At 56.3% G+C, this 18,048-nt stretch overlaps 1 protein-coding gene across 2 annotated transcripts in view; it reads right to left on the bottom strand.

Moving 5' to 3' along the window:
* The window catches only part of MID2 (midline 2), a 160,659-nt gene that overhangs the window by 7,539 nt on the left and 135,072 nt on the right, over positions 1 to 18,048 (bottom strand). The window contains exons 8-9 of one of the 2 annotated variants that reach the window (XM_075896588.2): positions 15,824 to 15,985; positions 2,296 to 2,503 (exon numbers count right to left, since the gene is read on the bottom strand). In XM_075896588.2, the coding sequence (XP_075752703.1) occupies positions 2,296 to 2,503; positions 15,824 to 15,985 (370 nt within the window). The remainder of the gene's footprint in view (positions 1 to 2,295; positions 2,504 to 15,823; positions 15,986 to 18,048) is intronic. The other variant, XM_089781689.1, reaches the window with a different exon arrangement.

Below are 18,048 nucleotides of genomic sequence, written 5' to 3' on the forward strand. Positions count from 1 at the left end.
ATTATTGGTGATCCCAAGCCAGGCTTAGGGGTCCCCGCCCCTCAGTTCTGCGAGTGCCAAAGGACAGCCCTGCCTGTGTCACAGGGGCGCTGCGAGGGGCAATACCTTCCAGGAACGCCGGGCTGGCGTGCTGTGGTAATGGAGGCCGCAGAAGTACCCGGGGTGGAGTGTGGGGCGGGGGGGGGGGGGGCGAGTCCTTTGAGATGTCAAGGCTCATGTCACTACACCAGCCGTAAATACGTCGCAATTAGGTTTTCTTCACTCTAACCCCGTGCCGATCCCTTCGGTGCACCGCTGCACAGCGCGGGGGCAGACGCGCAGGGACAGGGTGGAAGTAAAGCGAGAACAGCCAGCCTCCGATTCCTAGGGCGAGGGCAGCCCCTTCATGAAAGGGCGGTTGGATTCCTCCCCGAGGCAGGAGCAGGACTTAGCGCGAGCCGGGACGGGGCTCTGGAAGATCTGGCCCTTGGGTGGCTATTCACGGACAAACACGGCGCCCCGCGCGCGGGACGGACACGGAGCTGGGCTGCGTGATCCGCCCTGGAAGGGCTCTTTGGTCTCGGCTCCGCCTGCGAAGGGCGACGCATCGGATTGTTCCTGCCTCCTCGCGGGAGCCTTGACCCTGAAGCTCCAAGGGCTGGTGGCTCCCTCAGTGGATTCCAGCGAGGGAGCCAGCTGGTGAGCTGGGCCGGTGAGGATTTGTCTAATAGCAGCTGGAGTAAGCCCTGCAGCGGGAAGGGCCGGGCTGCAGGCTTTCCCCGTGGCCGCCACTAGCGAACCGGCCTGTGACGCGCTGGCCACGGCAGCGCCATTCTGTGGCCTTTGCCCACTTTCGGATTTGCATCAGCCAGCCCAGCCTGGCGCCGCTCGGTCCTCGACAGGGGGATGCGAGCCGGGCTCAGCCGTGCAGGCGAGGGGCCGGACCCGGCCGAGGGGTCCCGCAAATCAGCGCGGTTCCCGTGCACCCTATTTAACCCTTCCTCCGCACCAGCGCAGCGATGGGACAGCGGGAGGGGCCGAGTGAGGGTGGGGGGGGGTGATTATCGAAGGCTGCGGAAAGCTGCAGGCCCTGCTGCGGCTGGTCAATGCGCCCCGGGCACAGACGGGAGGCCGGGTCCTGGTGTCACCGCCCCGGCCGCAGGCAGCCTGGCTCAGCAGAGCAGCTGCTGATTTCCCACCCGACAGTGCTCGAGTTCCTGCACTGAAGCCACTTGGCAGCTCCCTGGGGGCAGGCAAAGCCCCCTCGGCAGTGTCCCCCCCACGGCCTCTCCTGCAGCTGGGGGGGTCACTGCACTGGGGCAGGCAAAGCCCCCTCGGCAGTGTCCCCCCCATGGCCTCTCCTGCAGCTGCGGAGGGGGGGGCACTGCACTGGGGCAGGCAAAGCCCCCTCGGCAGTCCCCCCCCCCACGGCCTCTCCTGCAGCTGCGGAGGGGGGGGCACTGCACTGGGGCCGGCTGGGGGTCACAGCTCTCGCCCCAAGCTGCTCCAGCGAAGGCCAGTGGGGCCCTTTGAAAGTGATGCATTGAGGCTCCCTATCTGCCATGACTCCGCCTGCGCTGACAACTGCCCGGCCGGCGCCCTGAGCCCGTCCCGGCGCCGCTGGGCAAGGCCGACCCCAGGGCGATGTCCGACCCCGCTCCCGGTGCTGGGCACTTGTGCCAGGAACGAGGCTTCTCTCTGCAGCAGCATCCCCGTAGCACGGCAGCGGAGTGTGGCTGTCGGCACCACTGAGCCCTGCCCGGATGCACTGACCCCGGGAATAGCCTCAGCCCTGTGCCCACCCGGGGGGGGACCCGGCAGCTGCATGCTCACCAGCACGTGGTAGCCTTCGAGAGCCCGTGCTGGGAGTGTGCCCTGGCAGGAACCCCGTTGGTGCAGACACTGCAGCACCGTTGGGAGAGGGGACCCCGAGGCGCGAATGCCCGGAGGTGCCCGACTCCTTCCCAGCCCTCTGCCCGCAGCACGGTAGGTGACGCGCACATGGGGCTCTGTCCATCCCACCCAGGGCAGCAGCACCGGCCGATTCCTGCCCACGCAGCCAGCCCTGGCGCCTGCCTGACCAGGCATGCTGATGCCTTTCTGCCAGGGGTCCAGCCCTGGGCTTCCCACCCCAGCGCTGCCTCCGGCTTCTCCTCTCCCCCTTGCTGGCAGCATCCCCCGGTGCCCGCCCCTTCTGACGGAGACCGCCCTGCTCCCTGCCGGCCTCCACGCCCCCCTCCCAGTGGCCCCTCAGCCTGGCTGCCGGCCTGGAGCCGGAGAGAAGGGACTGGAGCCCTTGCTGGCAGATCTGCTTACCAGGTGGAGGACCCCACCATCACCTCCCAGTAATGGCACCCGCTGTCGATGAAGATGTTGCCTGCAGCGCCATAGCACCCAGTCCCACTGAACCTCTCGGGCGTGTGGCTCTTCTTCAAGGAGCTCTCGTCCTTCTCCATCTGCAGCCCGTCGTTGGACAGCTTCAGCTTCTTGTGAGCCAGTTTGGGATCCAACTTGAAGGGCTGACCTGTAAGGAGGCAGAAATGCAGTGGTTAGCAGTCTCCCTTCCCCGGGACGCAGGCTGAACCCCGAACTGCCTCTCTGCCTGCCACACCACGTCATGGGACGGGAGACAAGAGCCAGCCCTTGCCAGCCACCCCCCAGAGGTATCCGAAAAAGTCCTGCATGTTCCTTCAGCAAGGGGCTTAAACTGCAGCAAGGGGGGGTTAGGTTGGACATCAGGAAAAACTTCCCAACTGTCAGGGTGGTTCAGCACTGGATTAAATTGCCTAGGGAGGTCGTGGAATCTCCATCCCTGGAGATATTTAAGATGATCTTCTAGACCAAGGATACTCAACTTCGGAAGCCCCAGGGGCCACAATGATACAGCACCTGCGGAGGGCAGCAACTTAAGCGTGGTTGCATATATATGCAGATAGCTTCTTTCACACTGATGGGCCTGAATACAAAGATTAAGGCAAGACGACACAACACGCAGGCCCCATTTAAGTCAGTTCTGCTGGTATTCATAAAATGCAACATTCACCCGATTTCCACCCGTGACAGCACTTTGAATGAGCAGTCCAGGAATGTAACTACTAAAACACGTATCAACAGAAGACCATTGCACTGACGTGTTGAGCCCCATGTAAACCCAAACCACACTGCAGGCTGCAAACAAACGGGGGCCGCGTGCTCTAGACGGTGTTGGGTCCTGCCGTGGGGTAGGGGACTGGACTTGATGACCTCTCGAGGTCCCTTCCAGTTCAGGGTTCTGTGATTCCTGGCACCCTCAGGCAGAGCTGGCTCGTGAGTCTAGTGACGAGCTGTTTTGGGAACAAAGGTCCCCAAGGCTAACACAGCCCGAGCATCGCTTGCATCCCATGTAAGTCCCTACTACAGGATGCAGGCAAGAGCTAGCTGGTGTTCTGGCCTCATGATTTTAGTTGACCTTCAAGTGAGCTGCTGCAGGGGCAGGAGGACCAGCTTGGAGCTGAAATCAGAAGATTTGTATGAAGAGAGAAATGAGCTAATTATTGCATCTGTCCTGGCTATAATTAATGAGAGTGAAAGCTCAGCCCTGGAAGAACGGAGCCAAACGTTGCTCCAAACTGCTGGTCTATAGCTTGGGGGTCATTCTGACATTTTGCTTGATGTCTGCGAATAGCTTCTGCTTAGCGTGGAGAGGACTAAGCAGATTGGGACTGGGACTGGAGAGAACTAGGTCACAGCTCTGCTACAGACTTTCTATGTGGCCTTGGGCAGTCACATAACTGCCCCTGTGCCTCAGTTTCCCCATCTGTAAAAGGCAGAGAAGGATCCTGCCTCTCCATGGTAAAGTGCTTTGAGATGAACCCATGAAGAGTGTGGGGTAGCTGATGGGCGCCAGGGCATTTTATAGTCATCCTTGCTGGGTGTCTGCGGGGGGGAACTCTCAGTCCTGGAGCAACACCCCCCCCCCACTAGTTTGTTACATTGTTCAGACTTACCACAGCCCCCCGTAAACACGGCTCCTTTTCTCTCCCCTCCATTATGCACAAAAGTCTGAGCGCTGGGTCCAGATAATGGAAGCCCCAAAAATCAGTGGAAACCAAATCCAGGTGGTTTAATCTGAATTCATTCTCTATTACAGGGGAGGGCCCATAACATTTTAAGTGGAGGTGCAGGCCCCTTGACAGTCTGCAGCCCCCCAGCCGCGGGCTGAAAACCACTGTTCTATCGGCATTCAGGGAAATGATGCAAACGTATCGAGAAGTCAACAGACCCTTGAATTCTGGCACAATAATGTCACCAATGTTCCCTCCAATTTTTTCTATGTGTGTGAGGAATGAATTTTGTTGTGTACACCGAGGCATGCACAGATGTGCACCGCCAATAGAAGCACATGCCACCGGCTGTGGGCACTCTGCCCATCAGCTGGGCAGTACCTGAATTTCTCCTTGGTGGTCGCCCAAGCGCTCAGCTTACAGGGAACCCTGAATGTCCTGGACACACAGCAGCCCATCTCCACACACCCACCTCCAGCCTGCGCCGTTTACACCCCTCCGTCTATGCTGTGTCATTCCACTGGGAGAGATATGAGCAGCCCCAAAGAGCCTCCTTCTCCAGCATGGACCCGGGGCCACTCATCTTCCCTGCACCAACAGCAGCGGGGCGGGGGACTGCGGCCTGCCCTGCCATCCTGGACTCTTTGAGTCTGGCTTGTGCTCTGTCGGGCTGCCCTGGAGAGGTGGGAGGGTTCACAGCACCTGCTGGGACCTGGCCAAGGCCAATCACAATGGGGGTGTCTAGACAGGAATTAAAAACCTGCAGCTGGCCATGGCCTGCTTCCGGGGGCTCAGGCTAAGGGGCTGTTGAGCTGTGGCTGGGTCTTTGAGCTCAGGCCAGAGCCTGGGTTCCAGGACCCTACGACATGGGATGCTGCTGGACCAGAGAGGCTCTGCCTGTCCCTGCATGGGCCCTGAGATGCGAGAGAAGAGCACGCCTGCCGGAAGGGTGGGGTGTGGACCGGAGTACGACCCTACACGGCTCTCTGCTTGGCCAGGCTGGGCAGGGACACAGAGACCTTCCCCAGGCAAGGAGTCGGCGGCGAGGAACGACGAGCAGCTCCCTATTACAGGAGCCTTTCACTGTAGCAGGGAAAGATGCCCCATATTGCAGCTTGCCCTGCTGCCTCCCCTCCGCCAGAGCCTGCCACCGGCGGGGGGTGGCTCCACCCCACGGAGCCCATGTGGCCTGTAGCTACACGTCCCCTCAGCCACGGACCAGTCTGCAGAGCAACGTGCGACCCGCGTAACCTTGGGTCTGTGAAATTCGGTGCCACGGAGTGTTTACTTTCCAGAGTCCCATTGGCAAGATAACGGAGCTGAGAGGCCTGGAAATAAAGCTCCCGGCCGGAAAGGCCTGCCCTTCCCCCGCCACCCCGTCAGTTATTTGAGTGTGGCTCTGCTTGTCTCTCTCCGGCAGTAATGGCAAGAGACAGGCTCTTCACAAGTTAGAGCAGGAATTCTCCACTCTGTGAGGAAGGAGACAGGCCCTTTCGTCGTGGCGGTAAAGATGACCTGATAGGGAGGTGAATGCAAACAAACCGCGGCCTCAGATTCGTGAGTGCGCCCACGGGCTCCAAGAGCCATCCTCGACCCCAGGATGACACTGAAGATCATGGCTACTGAACACAGGGATTGGTACGGCAGCTCAGCTTCAAAACCTTCCTTTAACACACACCTTTCTGAGGTTAGGAAATGAAACGAACGAACAGGCTCTCTGTCAGCTGCCGCCTCCCATACATGATCCCGTGACCCCTTCCTGCATGCGCCGAACTCCCCACAGTACAGCAGCATTCTCCGCTCTAACGGAGAGAAACGAGCAACCGTTAATGACCGCCATGGCTTTGGTGAACTGAAAAGCCTGTGCCCCTCCCGGAGTAGGAAAACAAAGGCTTGGCTAGTGGAGGTCTGGAAGATGGCGTTTGCCCTACACCTCTCGGCAGGCTGTGCTCAGAGCTCCCACAAACAAGGAAGGCAACGCCCAGCGCTATTTGAGTCTGCCCTGTATCTGAAGCAGGCCTGTTCCTGTCTCTGGGGGGCACAGAGAAGTCAGCGCAGGAAGAAGAGATGAGCGATACAAGCTACTTCAAAGCTGCAGCTACAAAGCGAGAGAATAAAACTGGCTGTGTCAAAGGGCTGCAAGAAAAGTAAGGGATGAGATAACTGAGTGTTGCAAAATCTGCAAGGTGCATCCCATCACTCGCCCGTGGGACAAAGGGTAGGGCTGTTTCCTGGCCTTTGCACTCCTGTGGGAGAACGTGGGCAGAGGAGAATCTCCACGCCCTGCTCTCTAGTCCAACGCCTCCACCGCGGCCCAGGGAGCAGGCCCCGCCTCCTTCGTGAGGGATGACATCTCCTCCGCACTGCGCTGCTGGCAGGGAGCGGGGAGGTATGACAGACGCTGTCAGACGTGATTAACATCTCTTCCAGCGCTGTCACTCAGGGAGCTTTGATCTCACAACGCCGCTCGCTGGGCGATCCCCTTCAGCCCCCACGTTCTTCCTCCGCGCCCGGCGCCTGCCCCAGAACTCCCAGGCCAGCCACGGCCAGGACGCACCCACCGCGGGCTGCTTGTTTTAATTGGACTTTCCCTCCCCGGGGAGCTTCAGGAATTGCAGAAATGCAGTGGCACTCCGAGGAGGAAATCCTGGCTGGGTTTCTGGGTGTGCTGGATTAGAGAGGAGGGGGGGGGTGTTTTTTCCTAAAGAGTTGCTGATGCCTCAAGGAAAACTTTGAAAGTTAATCAGGAGGGTAAACACCACAGAAACGCTGGTGGGAACGGGAGGGCAGAGGGTTATGCACCAGGGCAGCCACAGGATCCCTGCGCATCACCATGGGTCGCTTTAGGACCATTAACTGCAGCAGTAGCCACGTCAGCCCAGACAATGATAGAGACAGCAAACTGCCTGCCTGCGGGGTCAAGGGAGGAGACTTCTTCGGGCTATCCTAACACTGGAGAAGACACGGGGGAGGAGGGGATTTCTCCTTCCTCTGAACCTGCCAGTATTGTCATCTGCCGGGACACCGGCTCCGGGACACTGACTGGGTGGGAGGAGAGAATTAGCAGAGCATGACCTTCCGTGGCCAAAAGAGCGGCAGTAGAACCTCCAAGTGATGGACACCCGGGGCCGGAGGCTGCTCCCGACGCTGGACAAACGGCACGGTTGCTCTTTCAAAAGTTCACAACTGAACATGACTCACGAGGGCTTTGGAACGTCACTATCGCAGCAGGGAAGTGCTGCTTTCCTGCTGTTTAGTACTTTACATTTAGCACAGCACTACGCTGTATTTGCTATTTCCCCCCTGCTGCCTGATTAGATCCTTCTGGTTGCAGAGGGGGTGTGAGCTTACCTGGTCCGTTTGTAACTCTGCTGGTTGCAATGCACAGATTTGTCTGGGCTGCGATCCTGGGACGTATAAAGGGAGGAATCTGGAGGCGGCTGCTGGAGTCCTGCGTTGTGTCCTGGTGCCCCCAATTCGGGGGGGGGGGGAGCTGTAAATGGGAGAGGGGTCCCGAGGAGAGCCACCGGAAGGGTTAAGAGAACACAAAACCTCCCTTGCAGTGGTGGGCACAGAGGTCCATCTGGTCGCTTGCCACAGAGAAGGTTAAGGGGGGGCTTGGTTTTGTCTCAGTCTCCATGTGGGGAACGACAACTCTTCAGTGTAGCAGAGAAAGATCTAACCCGATGCAAGTTGAAGCTAGACACATTCTGACTGGGATAAGGGCCAGCCGAGCCCGGGGAGAACAATTCACTGTTGAAGTAGTTCACCAGGCATGTGGCGGAGTCTCCTCCACTGGCAACGTTCCACTCAAGAGGGGCTGGTCGCTGGGGCGGGTCTCCGGTCTGTGCTGGACAGGGAGGCAGGCCAGGGGCTCCAGGACAGAGCTTGGGTTTCTTGCTAGAGACGTGTTTGGCGCTGAGCAGAGCCGTTCTCCAACACTCCAGAAGAGGAAGCTGACAGGACCCCTCTCAGCCTGACCTCTCCCCCAGTCTGAGGCTGCGCCCCTCTTGCTGAGAACAGAGGCAGCCGACTCATCCACCAGGCTCCAAGTCTCGGGCCCCCCCCCCAAAGCCTGAGCATCAACCAGAGCTCTCGAGCAGCTGGGCTATCCCCACAGGCTCGCTCGGCCTCTGCCCTGACTTCCCTCCATCCCAGCCACTGAGCCCGCCCCTCTGACAGATCGAGACGAACTGACCAGACAGCCCGGATTTAACCTTAGACTGACACTAGAAACCCTCTCTGCAGCCCGACATCTCAGCAGTGTCCCTGTGTCCCTCCGCGTGGGCACGACTCTGCCAGGCTAGGGCAGGGCCACGCTTTCTCCATACCGGTAATGCCTCAGTGATGCTGGGGTAGAAACAGCGGGACGGAAGCCAGAGGCACTGGCAGGACAGTTAAGGCCCCTCTCTCAGCACCTAAAAGGGGTTTGGGTTCTGCGGACGGGGCGGACTAGCCCGGCGGGCCGTCATATCCATCCGTGATGGGTCGCCATTGCCCCACACTCGGAGCGGCTCTGCGTCCGCGCTGTATGCGGCGCACGGAGCCTGACCTGCCGCTCGTGCTGCGTGTTGGACATGACGCTGGGAAAGGGGGCGGAGCTTGAGGGGCACGCAGGGGTGAGGTCATGGGCAGGGCCGTTCCCAGGCCTATTCCGATTGCCAGTCCGCTCCTGTCCGCGGAGGTTGGGTTTCTACAGCCGGCTCTGTCACTTCTCCGGCAGACGGACATGGCTTGTCAAATTAACTCGGCGTCCCAGAGAGCACAACGGCTCCCACTGTGCAGGGGTCACTTACCGGACAGCGCAGGGTCCTGTGCCGGACACACAGACGAGCTTGAGAAAATTCTCTTCAGGCCCCTGCTCGTTGCCCGTGGGGCTGCGCTTCAAAAGCCAGCTGGGGTTTTCATGTGTTCTCTCAAGCACAACGGGAAAGACTTGGCTGGTTTCTCCTCCCCCTTCGAGGCTATTCCGAACCTGTCTCTTTCGCTGTACAGCTCACTTGTGAAGTGTTGGGTTTTGGGGCTAGCACTTTCCACAGGAACTGCTCCGGGATGTTCTCTCGTTTGGAAAGCCAAGGAGAGCCAGGTCTCTGCCATTGCCACGCACCGGCCCCGACGTGTTCCACAGCGCCCCCCAAATCAAAGCACCTTGGAAACGTGGCACGTTGGAACGGCTTTTGTCTTTTCAAGGAATAGTTCTCTGTCCTTCTCCGCAGGTGATTTCTCGCCTCCCTCACTGCGTGCGTATCAGTCCCAGGAAACGTGATTTTCCATTGACCTAAGCGGGACGTTGTCTGTGAGACAGAGGCAATGGGCCAGTCTAGCCGGTTGTCTTCTCCTGTTCAGCGCCCCGGCAGGGCAGTAATGTACAGTGAGGCTCAGCAGGAACTGCTCACTCACGTGTTATGCTAGCAGCGGTGAACCCAAATGGTACCTGGCTCTTGGCCTGGACTAGCACCACTGTACAAAGCCAGCATGCCGCAGCCACATGCTCCTTTGGGTGCTGGAGATCCGAGCACCAGGCACGTCGAGCAAGGACACCCCCCCGGGGATAGGGACTGCCTGATGTCTCTTGACAAGGAGCTGATGCTTAAGAGACATTTATGCCAGAGACGTAATATCATCTATTGGGAAAGCCCATAAGGTAGGAAGGTTAACACCAGGCTACAAGCTGGCCCAGCTCGGCTGGTGGGCATGGGAGAAGCTGTGGAGATGGACTGGCAGCCCCACACAACTGTCTAGTCTTGTCTCTTCTGTGGATGTGAGGTCTGGGAACCAAAGCCGTTGGTCCGCTGAGCAATTCCCATGGGTCCCTGTGCTCCTGGCCCACCAGCCCCGGCGTTTGGAGCTGCATTCCCGCAGGCTGCACGGCGTGGCTTCATTCGTGAGGCACCTGATTCTGCAGACACGCCGAGGCGCTGCGCTTCGGGGAGCTCTCAGACTATATCTTCATTTGGCTCCTTCCGTTCCGCTTGCAGAACCAGCCCTGAAAGAGCCGTTCGTCACTCAATTCTTCTAGCCCTATTGATTCCTACGGAGAATGAGTCAACGGTGACTCTCTTCATTAAGCCTCTGCCATTTGGCGGGGAAGCGGCTTTGTGTTCGGCTTTATGGCGCTGTCACTCTCCGCCCCAGCCATCAGCATGGCAACGAAGCTTGAATTTCTCTGAAGGCTCAGAGAGGCAGACTGAGCCGAAAGCACTGGACTGCATATAGGCCCAGCACCATGGGAGCCTACTCCCCTTGGAGAGCAGCGGGTCGGCCTCCCACCGCCAGCTGGCTCTGGAGACGGCCCTGCCCTCGACGAACTGGGAAGCAGCAAAGGAGACAAACGCCTAAGAAACTTGTCTCACTATGCTCCTTTGGGGGCCGGGGGACCTCGTGGGGTACTCTGGACTGGGACCAGAAATCCTCCTTTGGCCTCCTGGATTTATGTGAGAAACCGAGTCCCTGGTCGGTGCTTGGCTCTCACTACAACATCGCCCAGGGGGATCTGGGACTCCCGCATCTGGGAAGGCAACAGTCTTGGGCTGGATGAGACACCAATTGCGAGGACCCTCCTAGGCAACGTGCCGCAAGCAGCGCACCCCTTAGTCCTTTCTCTGCCCTCTCGGCTGGGGAACAGCAGCAGCATCTCCTAGCCTGACCAGCTCGCTAAAAAGTAAACACATCTGATTAGGCAGAAGTGAGCAGAATGCAGCGCCCGGCTGATGAGGCCTCTCTGCCATTTTAGAGCCTTAGAGCCGGCCTGGAGAAAGAGGCCAAATGCCTGAGCATGAGACAGCCACTGGCACGGAGCAGCTGAGACCAAAGCTGGCCTGCAGCTCTGAGGGTGCAGGATGTCCAGGCCCCTCAGCAAGCCCACAGCTGTCCACTGGACAGTCATGAAGGCTGCAGAGCAGAGAACGGGACGGCAAGTGGCCGTGATACCTGGTAGGTATCGTTCTCGTCTCTGCCACTGTCCGGACGGAGGAAAAGCAGCTCGACTGCCGGGGAGCCGTGGAACAGCAGCGATACGCTCAGACTGTCAAAGCTCACGGACTCCTGGAGGGGCTGCTCGCATAGGGACTGCTCAGACACGACTGGTGCTAGCAGAAAGATCCGCCCAGGCCGGTGCTCACCCAGCAGAGCAGCAGGCACCCTGGCCAAGCAGCTCCGCGGGGGATGAGAGTAAGGGCTGTTACCGCAGATGCCCAGAGGAGAGTGCGAATGGCGGTTCGTGGGCCTAGATACAGCCGTGGGGTGCGTGCAAAGGAGGGACGTGAACAGGCAGCCTTCCCAGGTGCTGATTAACTGGTGCCCAGGAGGAGCCCCCCGCCCATAGACTGCCAAGGGGGGTTGTGGAATCTCCACCACTGCAGATACCGAAGAGCAGGCTGGACAGACGCCTGTCAGGGACGGCCTAGAGGGTGGTTGGTCCTGCTGCGGGCTGGACTCGATGACTCCCGAGGTCTCTGCCAGTTCCAGTGTTCTGTGATACTCTCCCAGCGCCTGTGCCATAGCCACACTTTCAGTGTCAAGCGCCGCTGCGGCTGCACCTTCCCCTGTTAAGTGTAGACAAAGCCTCCGTTGCACCAATATAAATCCGTAACATCGGCGTCAAAGAGCTTAGGGCTTGCTTTCCCCACGAAAAGCTGTTCTGTGATAGCTCCTTGTGGGGACACACTCATTGTGCAAAGGCCATAGTAGTTTACATGCACACACACGCCTCCCCAGCAAGACAAACCCTTAATCTGGATTAAGAGCAGAACCCAGGGCTGTTCTAGCTGCACAAGTCGGTTCCCTTTTCCTAACGAGGTTATGATCATCTCCACTTTTTATGACTGACAGAAAACTGACACACGAGTGTTGCCCAGAGATCATCAGACATTGCAAAGTGATGCATAATTGTCAACAGGGGGAAATGTGTCATCAGCATGACCCAGCAGAGGGCTGAGCATGCAAAGCAACGGGACAGAGCTCCGCTGGTAAAAGCCATCTTCCCTCGATTTCCCTCAGTTCGGGAGCCGCAGCTTTCTCGGCATTCTGGGAGATGTCCAGTGCATTTGGGGGCACTTAATGAGGCCCAGGGCACGTGCTTCCTGAGGACCTATCAGCTTTTTACTATTCCTGCAGGTTAGTTCATTTCACACACCGGCCGGTTCAGGACTGTGAATTCCATGGGTGCATTGAACCTGTTGCATTCTGGGAGTTCATACCTGGCCTGCAACCGCCCTTCAGTTCATGGCCGAATCTCTCAAAATGGCACTTTGGAAGCAGAGAGCAGACTCCGAAATAGGGAGACTCATTTTTTTCTTTTATGGCTGTTGACATTTTCTGAAGTGACATCATTTGTGAAGGATGCGCTCTGTTGTAATGGGCTGTTTGGAAGGACTGTAATAAATGGCTACATACGGGCTTGTACGTTGACAAATACAGGCAGGAGAAATGGCCAAGCACGCGCCACTACAAACCCAATACAAAGTGGCAGGATCCTCACACAAAGAACGATACGTTAGTTTGCCGAGTGCGGCATATAGGTCAATTAATACACACAGGAGAACCCTAACGAGACACGTTCCTTTCAGGACATTGTTCATTCTCCGCATGCTCAGGAAATGGCAGCCAGGCTGCAACATAGTGAAATATACTTGAGTGTATTTATCTATAACTTTATATTGTGACTCGCAGATTTACCCGGCGTTGCTCGGATCCGTAACCCAGTCAAAGTTTTGTTTCTTTTGGAAAATAAAAGGAAACTGTACACACTTTCTTTAAATGCTTGTATTTTTTCACAAATACAGTGTTATTTTTGTGATGTTAATTTTTATTTCAGATTTCTTAAAAATGGGATTAACATTTTTCCATTGAATTTTTGTAGTACATTTTTTTTAAATGGAAATTCCATCAAGTGTCTCCCCCCTCTTCATACCTGTAAACTCTTAAATACTATGCTTTAACTAAAAAGGACAATCGTCAATTTGGTTTCCAGTAACATTTTCTTCTGATTTTCAAGCCTTAAGAATTGAGTTAGCTGGACCAAACGGAGCACTACTGCAAATGTCTCCGTTTTCGGTTTTTCCGATAAGATGTATGGAGAAGCAAGCCTATTGCAGGTTTGTTCTATTTATCTGGCTCATCTTGGTTCAGTCTCTTTCAACATTCTCAGAGTTGTGTTAGTTTGGAGGACTGGACTTGATTTGGTGATTCTGCCTCATTCCAGGCACATCCCGTTTTCCTGGCATAACCAAACCCTTGTGTTGCTTTAAGTTATAAGAGGAAGCTGAATACTGAATTCGGTGGCCTTACCTCTTACCAGTTAGGAGGAGTTTTTGATCAAACAGACAAACTTTGCCCAGGGTCCCCGGAACACCTGGTGCCCTGCTTGCAGTGGTGCAATGAGGGGTGGGACGGTGCACAGAGAGGTGTGCAGCCCTCCCCATGCTAATGAGGGGTTTAGCTATGTGCTCCTCTCCTGCCTCTCGGCAGCAGTAACCTGGCTGACAAGCAGCAGCACTTCTGTTAACATCATCATCATCCTACGCTTATTTGCAACGCGGCACAAGCCGTTTGCTCAATCTCTCCAACAGACACCACGCACGGAGCACGAAAACCCAAAGGGAGCCACTCGAGCATTGAGCATGTGCAACAGTAGAAATCTCAAGGTGACACTGGCAAGGAGGCTGGCTCCGGACAGATCGCGTAACAACATATGCAAATACCGTTTTCGTGGTAATTTAGCTGTTCTCTTGTCCTTCTGCTGGGCTGGGGCAGCAGTGATTGTTAGCTGATCACACCATGCCAATGTGCTGTTCATTTTGTAACCTGCAGAATAGTAACGCTTAGCACTTCTAGCACATCACAGCTTGACAAATGCCGGAGGCTGCTACAGACGGGGCACAATTAGAATTAAAACACTGAGCCCATTTATATTTCTGTAAATCGGGTTAGTCTGTAGAGCTCTGTGCACCTAGCAGTGCACTAATATCTCTGGTGATTGACACCAAAGAAAATAACTAATGTGCAGCCTCCCCAGGGAGCGACTGAACTAACCTATTTTCCTTGCTTCTGAGTAGGTTTGTCATATCAGTGCTTGGCCTGTCAAGTCACCAATGTCTCATTTCCATCCTGAGTGTATTTCAAAGCAGGGAGCACGCTTTAAACAGCATCGGGGGGAGGGATGCATTTTTAATAAACAAAAGAGAATCAGATTGGAGTTTGTTTTTCATCAGCCTCTATCCACTCTCTCCAAAGCACGGACTTTATTTAATTTCACTGCATTTAAAGATGCCAAGGCTCCATGAAAAGATGGAGACGGCAGAAGCAATAAATCATTTCAAAAGCCGCATCAAGTGCAGAACACAGACACGATTGAAACATCACGAAAAGGGAACAAGAAAGAACGCTGGGCATGTCGGAACCAGGCAGAGGACTTTTAATCATCAGCACGACCGGGCCACAGATCACACAGTGCTGGACAAAAGCCAAGAGGCGAGCCCCCTTGCAACCAGCTTGGAGGCCGACGGCTCATTCCGATATTTTTAACTTACAACTCATCACTAAGTGGGGAAAGAATCGTCCCAGATGTGTTGCTGAGATAACAGGAAATGAGGTTTAAATCCGCCCCATATCCTGTTCTACTCCATGGCCAGAGCGGATCCAATCCTGCTCCCTTTGAAGTCCATGGGCCTACGGTTTGATCCCACTCCCATTTTTAGAATGCTGTTAACTCCTTCCTTCCCCGCGGAGGGAATCAGGTTGGAAGAACCAACGTCTGAACTAACGTTTTTCTCATGTGTGTTTGCAAAGCCCATGACATTTTCCATACAGATGCTTTTCAGGCTTCTTTTCCTAATTCCCCACCACTAACAAGCCAGCAGACACCACACTGCCCTCCCAAATAACCCCATGATCACATGCAGCCTAATCCACATGAGCCACCGTCTCTCCACAAGCCAGTGGACCCCCAGCTCGGTGCTTGGAAGCACTGAGAGGCCAGTCTTAAAGGATCTGACCTCATCAAAGTACCCAAGGGGAGTCCGTCAGCTCACTAAGTGCAACCGGATTTCTGCCACTTTCACTCCTTAGCCAATATGGTTTGGAGAAGTGGGTTCCGAGTGGGAATCCGCTGGCCTGAACGTCTGCCCAAACACACCCTGCCCCAAGACTGAGGGTTCAGACAGTGTTTAACGACCAGGAACAGCTGTGTCTGCACACAGGCGCTCAGGAATAGCCCTAAAATAACAATGAGGACACGACAAGCAGCAATGGGCTTAAACTGCAGCGAGGGAGGTTTAGGTTGGACACGAGGAAAAACTTCCTACCTGTCGGGGGGTTAAACACTGGAATAAGTTGCCTGGGGAGCTTGTGGATTCTCCATCCCTGGAGATATCTAAGAGCAGGTTGGACACACACCTGCCAGGGATGGTCTAGATGGTGCTTGGTCCTGCTGTGAGGGCAGGGGGCCGGACTCGATGACCTTTCCAGGTCCCTTCCAATTCTAATATTCTATGAATCCTGCCCAAGAAGTGATATGAGCACAGTTGAGCTTTCTGGGACAACCCTACAGACACCCGCCAGCATCCAGTGCCCAGGGTTCATGTGCAATCTGACCTTTGTGCCTATGCACACGATGGGAAGAAAAAACAAACTCCAAGTCCAGCAAGGAAACCACAAAGATTTCATTTCCAAAGGGTGGTTATAATCCACAGCAATTAAAGAGTTAAGGAAAATCTCAGCAATACCCTTCTAAGTTTCAGGCTTCACAAAGTTGCTTTTCTCCTTCCCACCCCACCTGAAACAACAAATGCCGTGGCACCTACTGTTTGTCTTGAGCCTGGCCGGCTCGCTGTTCCGGCTGCCAGCCTGGTTTATGGCCTTCACCAGGAAGATGTAGCGGGTGCCGCTCTGCAAGCCGTGCACGGTGTAGTGGTTCTGTTTGATGTTGGGGACAATCATCCAGCTGTCCATGGAGTTGTACAGACCTGCGGCACGGGAGCAAGGCGGGGAGAGGAGATTTATTACCAGGGAGCAAAGTTGGAGGACAAGATACAATGCAGAGGCGACACACGCCAGTGGAATGGAGTTCATGGGCCATGCATCCGTCAGACTGATTTACTGTCTGCCCAGGAGTTAACAACCGGAACTTGCCAAAGGAGAATTTACGTTCCCGACAGAAATCGGCAGCTGGGGGGATTCTTTGTACTAGCCCCTGAAAGCCCGCTTGGCTAGTCAGAGCTGGCAAGGCCACGGGCTGGGCCAAAAGAGCATGCAGCCTGGCACGGTGCTCTGGGGAGGGTGAGGGACAGGGGCAAGGGCCAGAGGAAGCTTTGAATAGATTCTCCCAGGTCCAGGCTGCCTGGAAGATGAAACGGCCAGCAGAGGACACTGCTGAGAAGACAAGGGAAGCCAAACCCCAGGGGCTGCTGCTGCGACCTCATGGAGGGAGGCTTGATTGCTGGTTTGTCTCTGGCTAACGCCCCATGTTCATTAGCGCCACTCAGATGGGCTGCTAACGAGCTCCAGGTGTAAGTGCTCCCAGGAAGCAGGGAGAGCGGCACCAGGGGCCACTCAGGAGGAGCAGGCAGCTGTGCCCCAGCCTTGCCAAACGAGCTGGGTGACTGGACTGCCCTCACAGCTGGTATCGCAATGCCCAGAGATTGGCTGATCAGATGCAAGGGCTTTGCCTGAGCAGCCTTCTCTGAGCCAGCGCCTATAAACAGCACCCCTCCCCTCTCCCTTCGCTGCAGCCGCTCCAATTAGCGCTCTGTCTAGAGCAATTAGCAGAGCACCAGGCCCGAGCAGCGCTGCTCATAGGCCGTGGCCTTGGCGGGGCGGTGAGCGTTCACTTGGTTGGAACACACGGGGCAGGCGGCGAGGGGAATACACTGGCAGACACGCCCTGCACAGCATTCCCTGCCATGCAATTTCAGGCCCCAGAGGCGGCTCCACGCACCCCTCTGCCCCCGCCGGCCAGAGTAATCCTGCCCCGCGGGCCTGGCCTTCTCACGGCTCACTGGCCCGCAGCGTTAAGCACCAGCCCCCGATGCTGGGGGAAGCGCCGAGCCTCAGGGGCCAGATCCAGGCAAGCTGGGGCCCACATCCTGGTCCCGGGCCGTAGGTCCCCCCTGCCGTAGGCGAAGGTGTTACAACCCTGCAGCTGCTTCCACCCTCTCGTCAAGCAAAATTCTTTTCCGCCCCAAAGGGCTCCCTTGGCAACGCCCACGTCCCTCCCACCCTGGCTGCAAGTGTCACTTGCCCACAGCCACGCACAAACCCACCGCACGGCAGGTATTTATCCCTTTTCACTGGCCACTGCTGCTCCTGTCCCAGGCCCCGAGGGGGACTGCGGCAAATTCACCTCCGGCAGCAAGCCAGCACAAGGACTGTGCACCACGGCCAAATGGCCTGTCTAGAATGAAACAGGCGCTCGTTCGCCTCTCCCAGTTTCTCTCCCCTCCGGGAAAATGCAGCTGCATCACTCAGCAAGGACGCTTCTGCCCTGTGACACAGCCTCTTACCAATGTGCCATTTGTGCTGCTCCGTGGTGCTGGTAATCATATGGCACACAGACCGCAGGGGGCCAGTGCACACGGATTCACAGGGGAAAGGAGAGATACAATTGATACCAATCCATGAGGGTAGCTACCGGCTACAGCAACTCAGATTAGCAATATGTCACTTTGTCTGCCTCTACAGCTTGGACCTCTCTAATCCAGCCCTCGCTGGTCTGGCAACATCCCTGGTCCGGCATGATTTGAGTTAGTCGGATGTCCACTTAGCATGGGTGTGGCCAAGTTTCCCACTATCCCATAAAGTTTGTTTATAGCCCCCAGTCCTGGCTCTCAGTGTTCTGGGCTGTTATTTAGCTCCAGTTTACCCGTAATTGTCGTCTCAGAGCCCAGCAAGCAGTGGCAGTTCTGGTGATGCTGCTAGATAATATTGACCTCCTGTGGTCCAGCAAATTCTCTGGTTCGGCACTGGTCAGGTCCCAGGGTGCCGGCTGAGAGAGGTTCGACCTGTGGTGGCTGATTCACCTAACAGATTC

Source organism: Pelodiscus sinensis, chromosome 13, assembly GCF_052426305.1.
Source record: "Pelodiscus sinensis isolate ZL-2025 chromosome 13, ASM5242630v1, whole genome shotgun sequence".
Classification (NCBI taxonomy): domain Eukaryota; kingdom Metazoa; phylum Chordata; order Testudines; family Trionychidae; genus Pelodiscus; species Pelodiscus sinensis.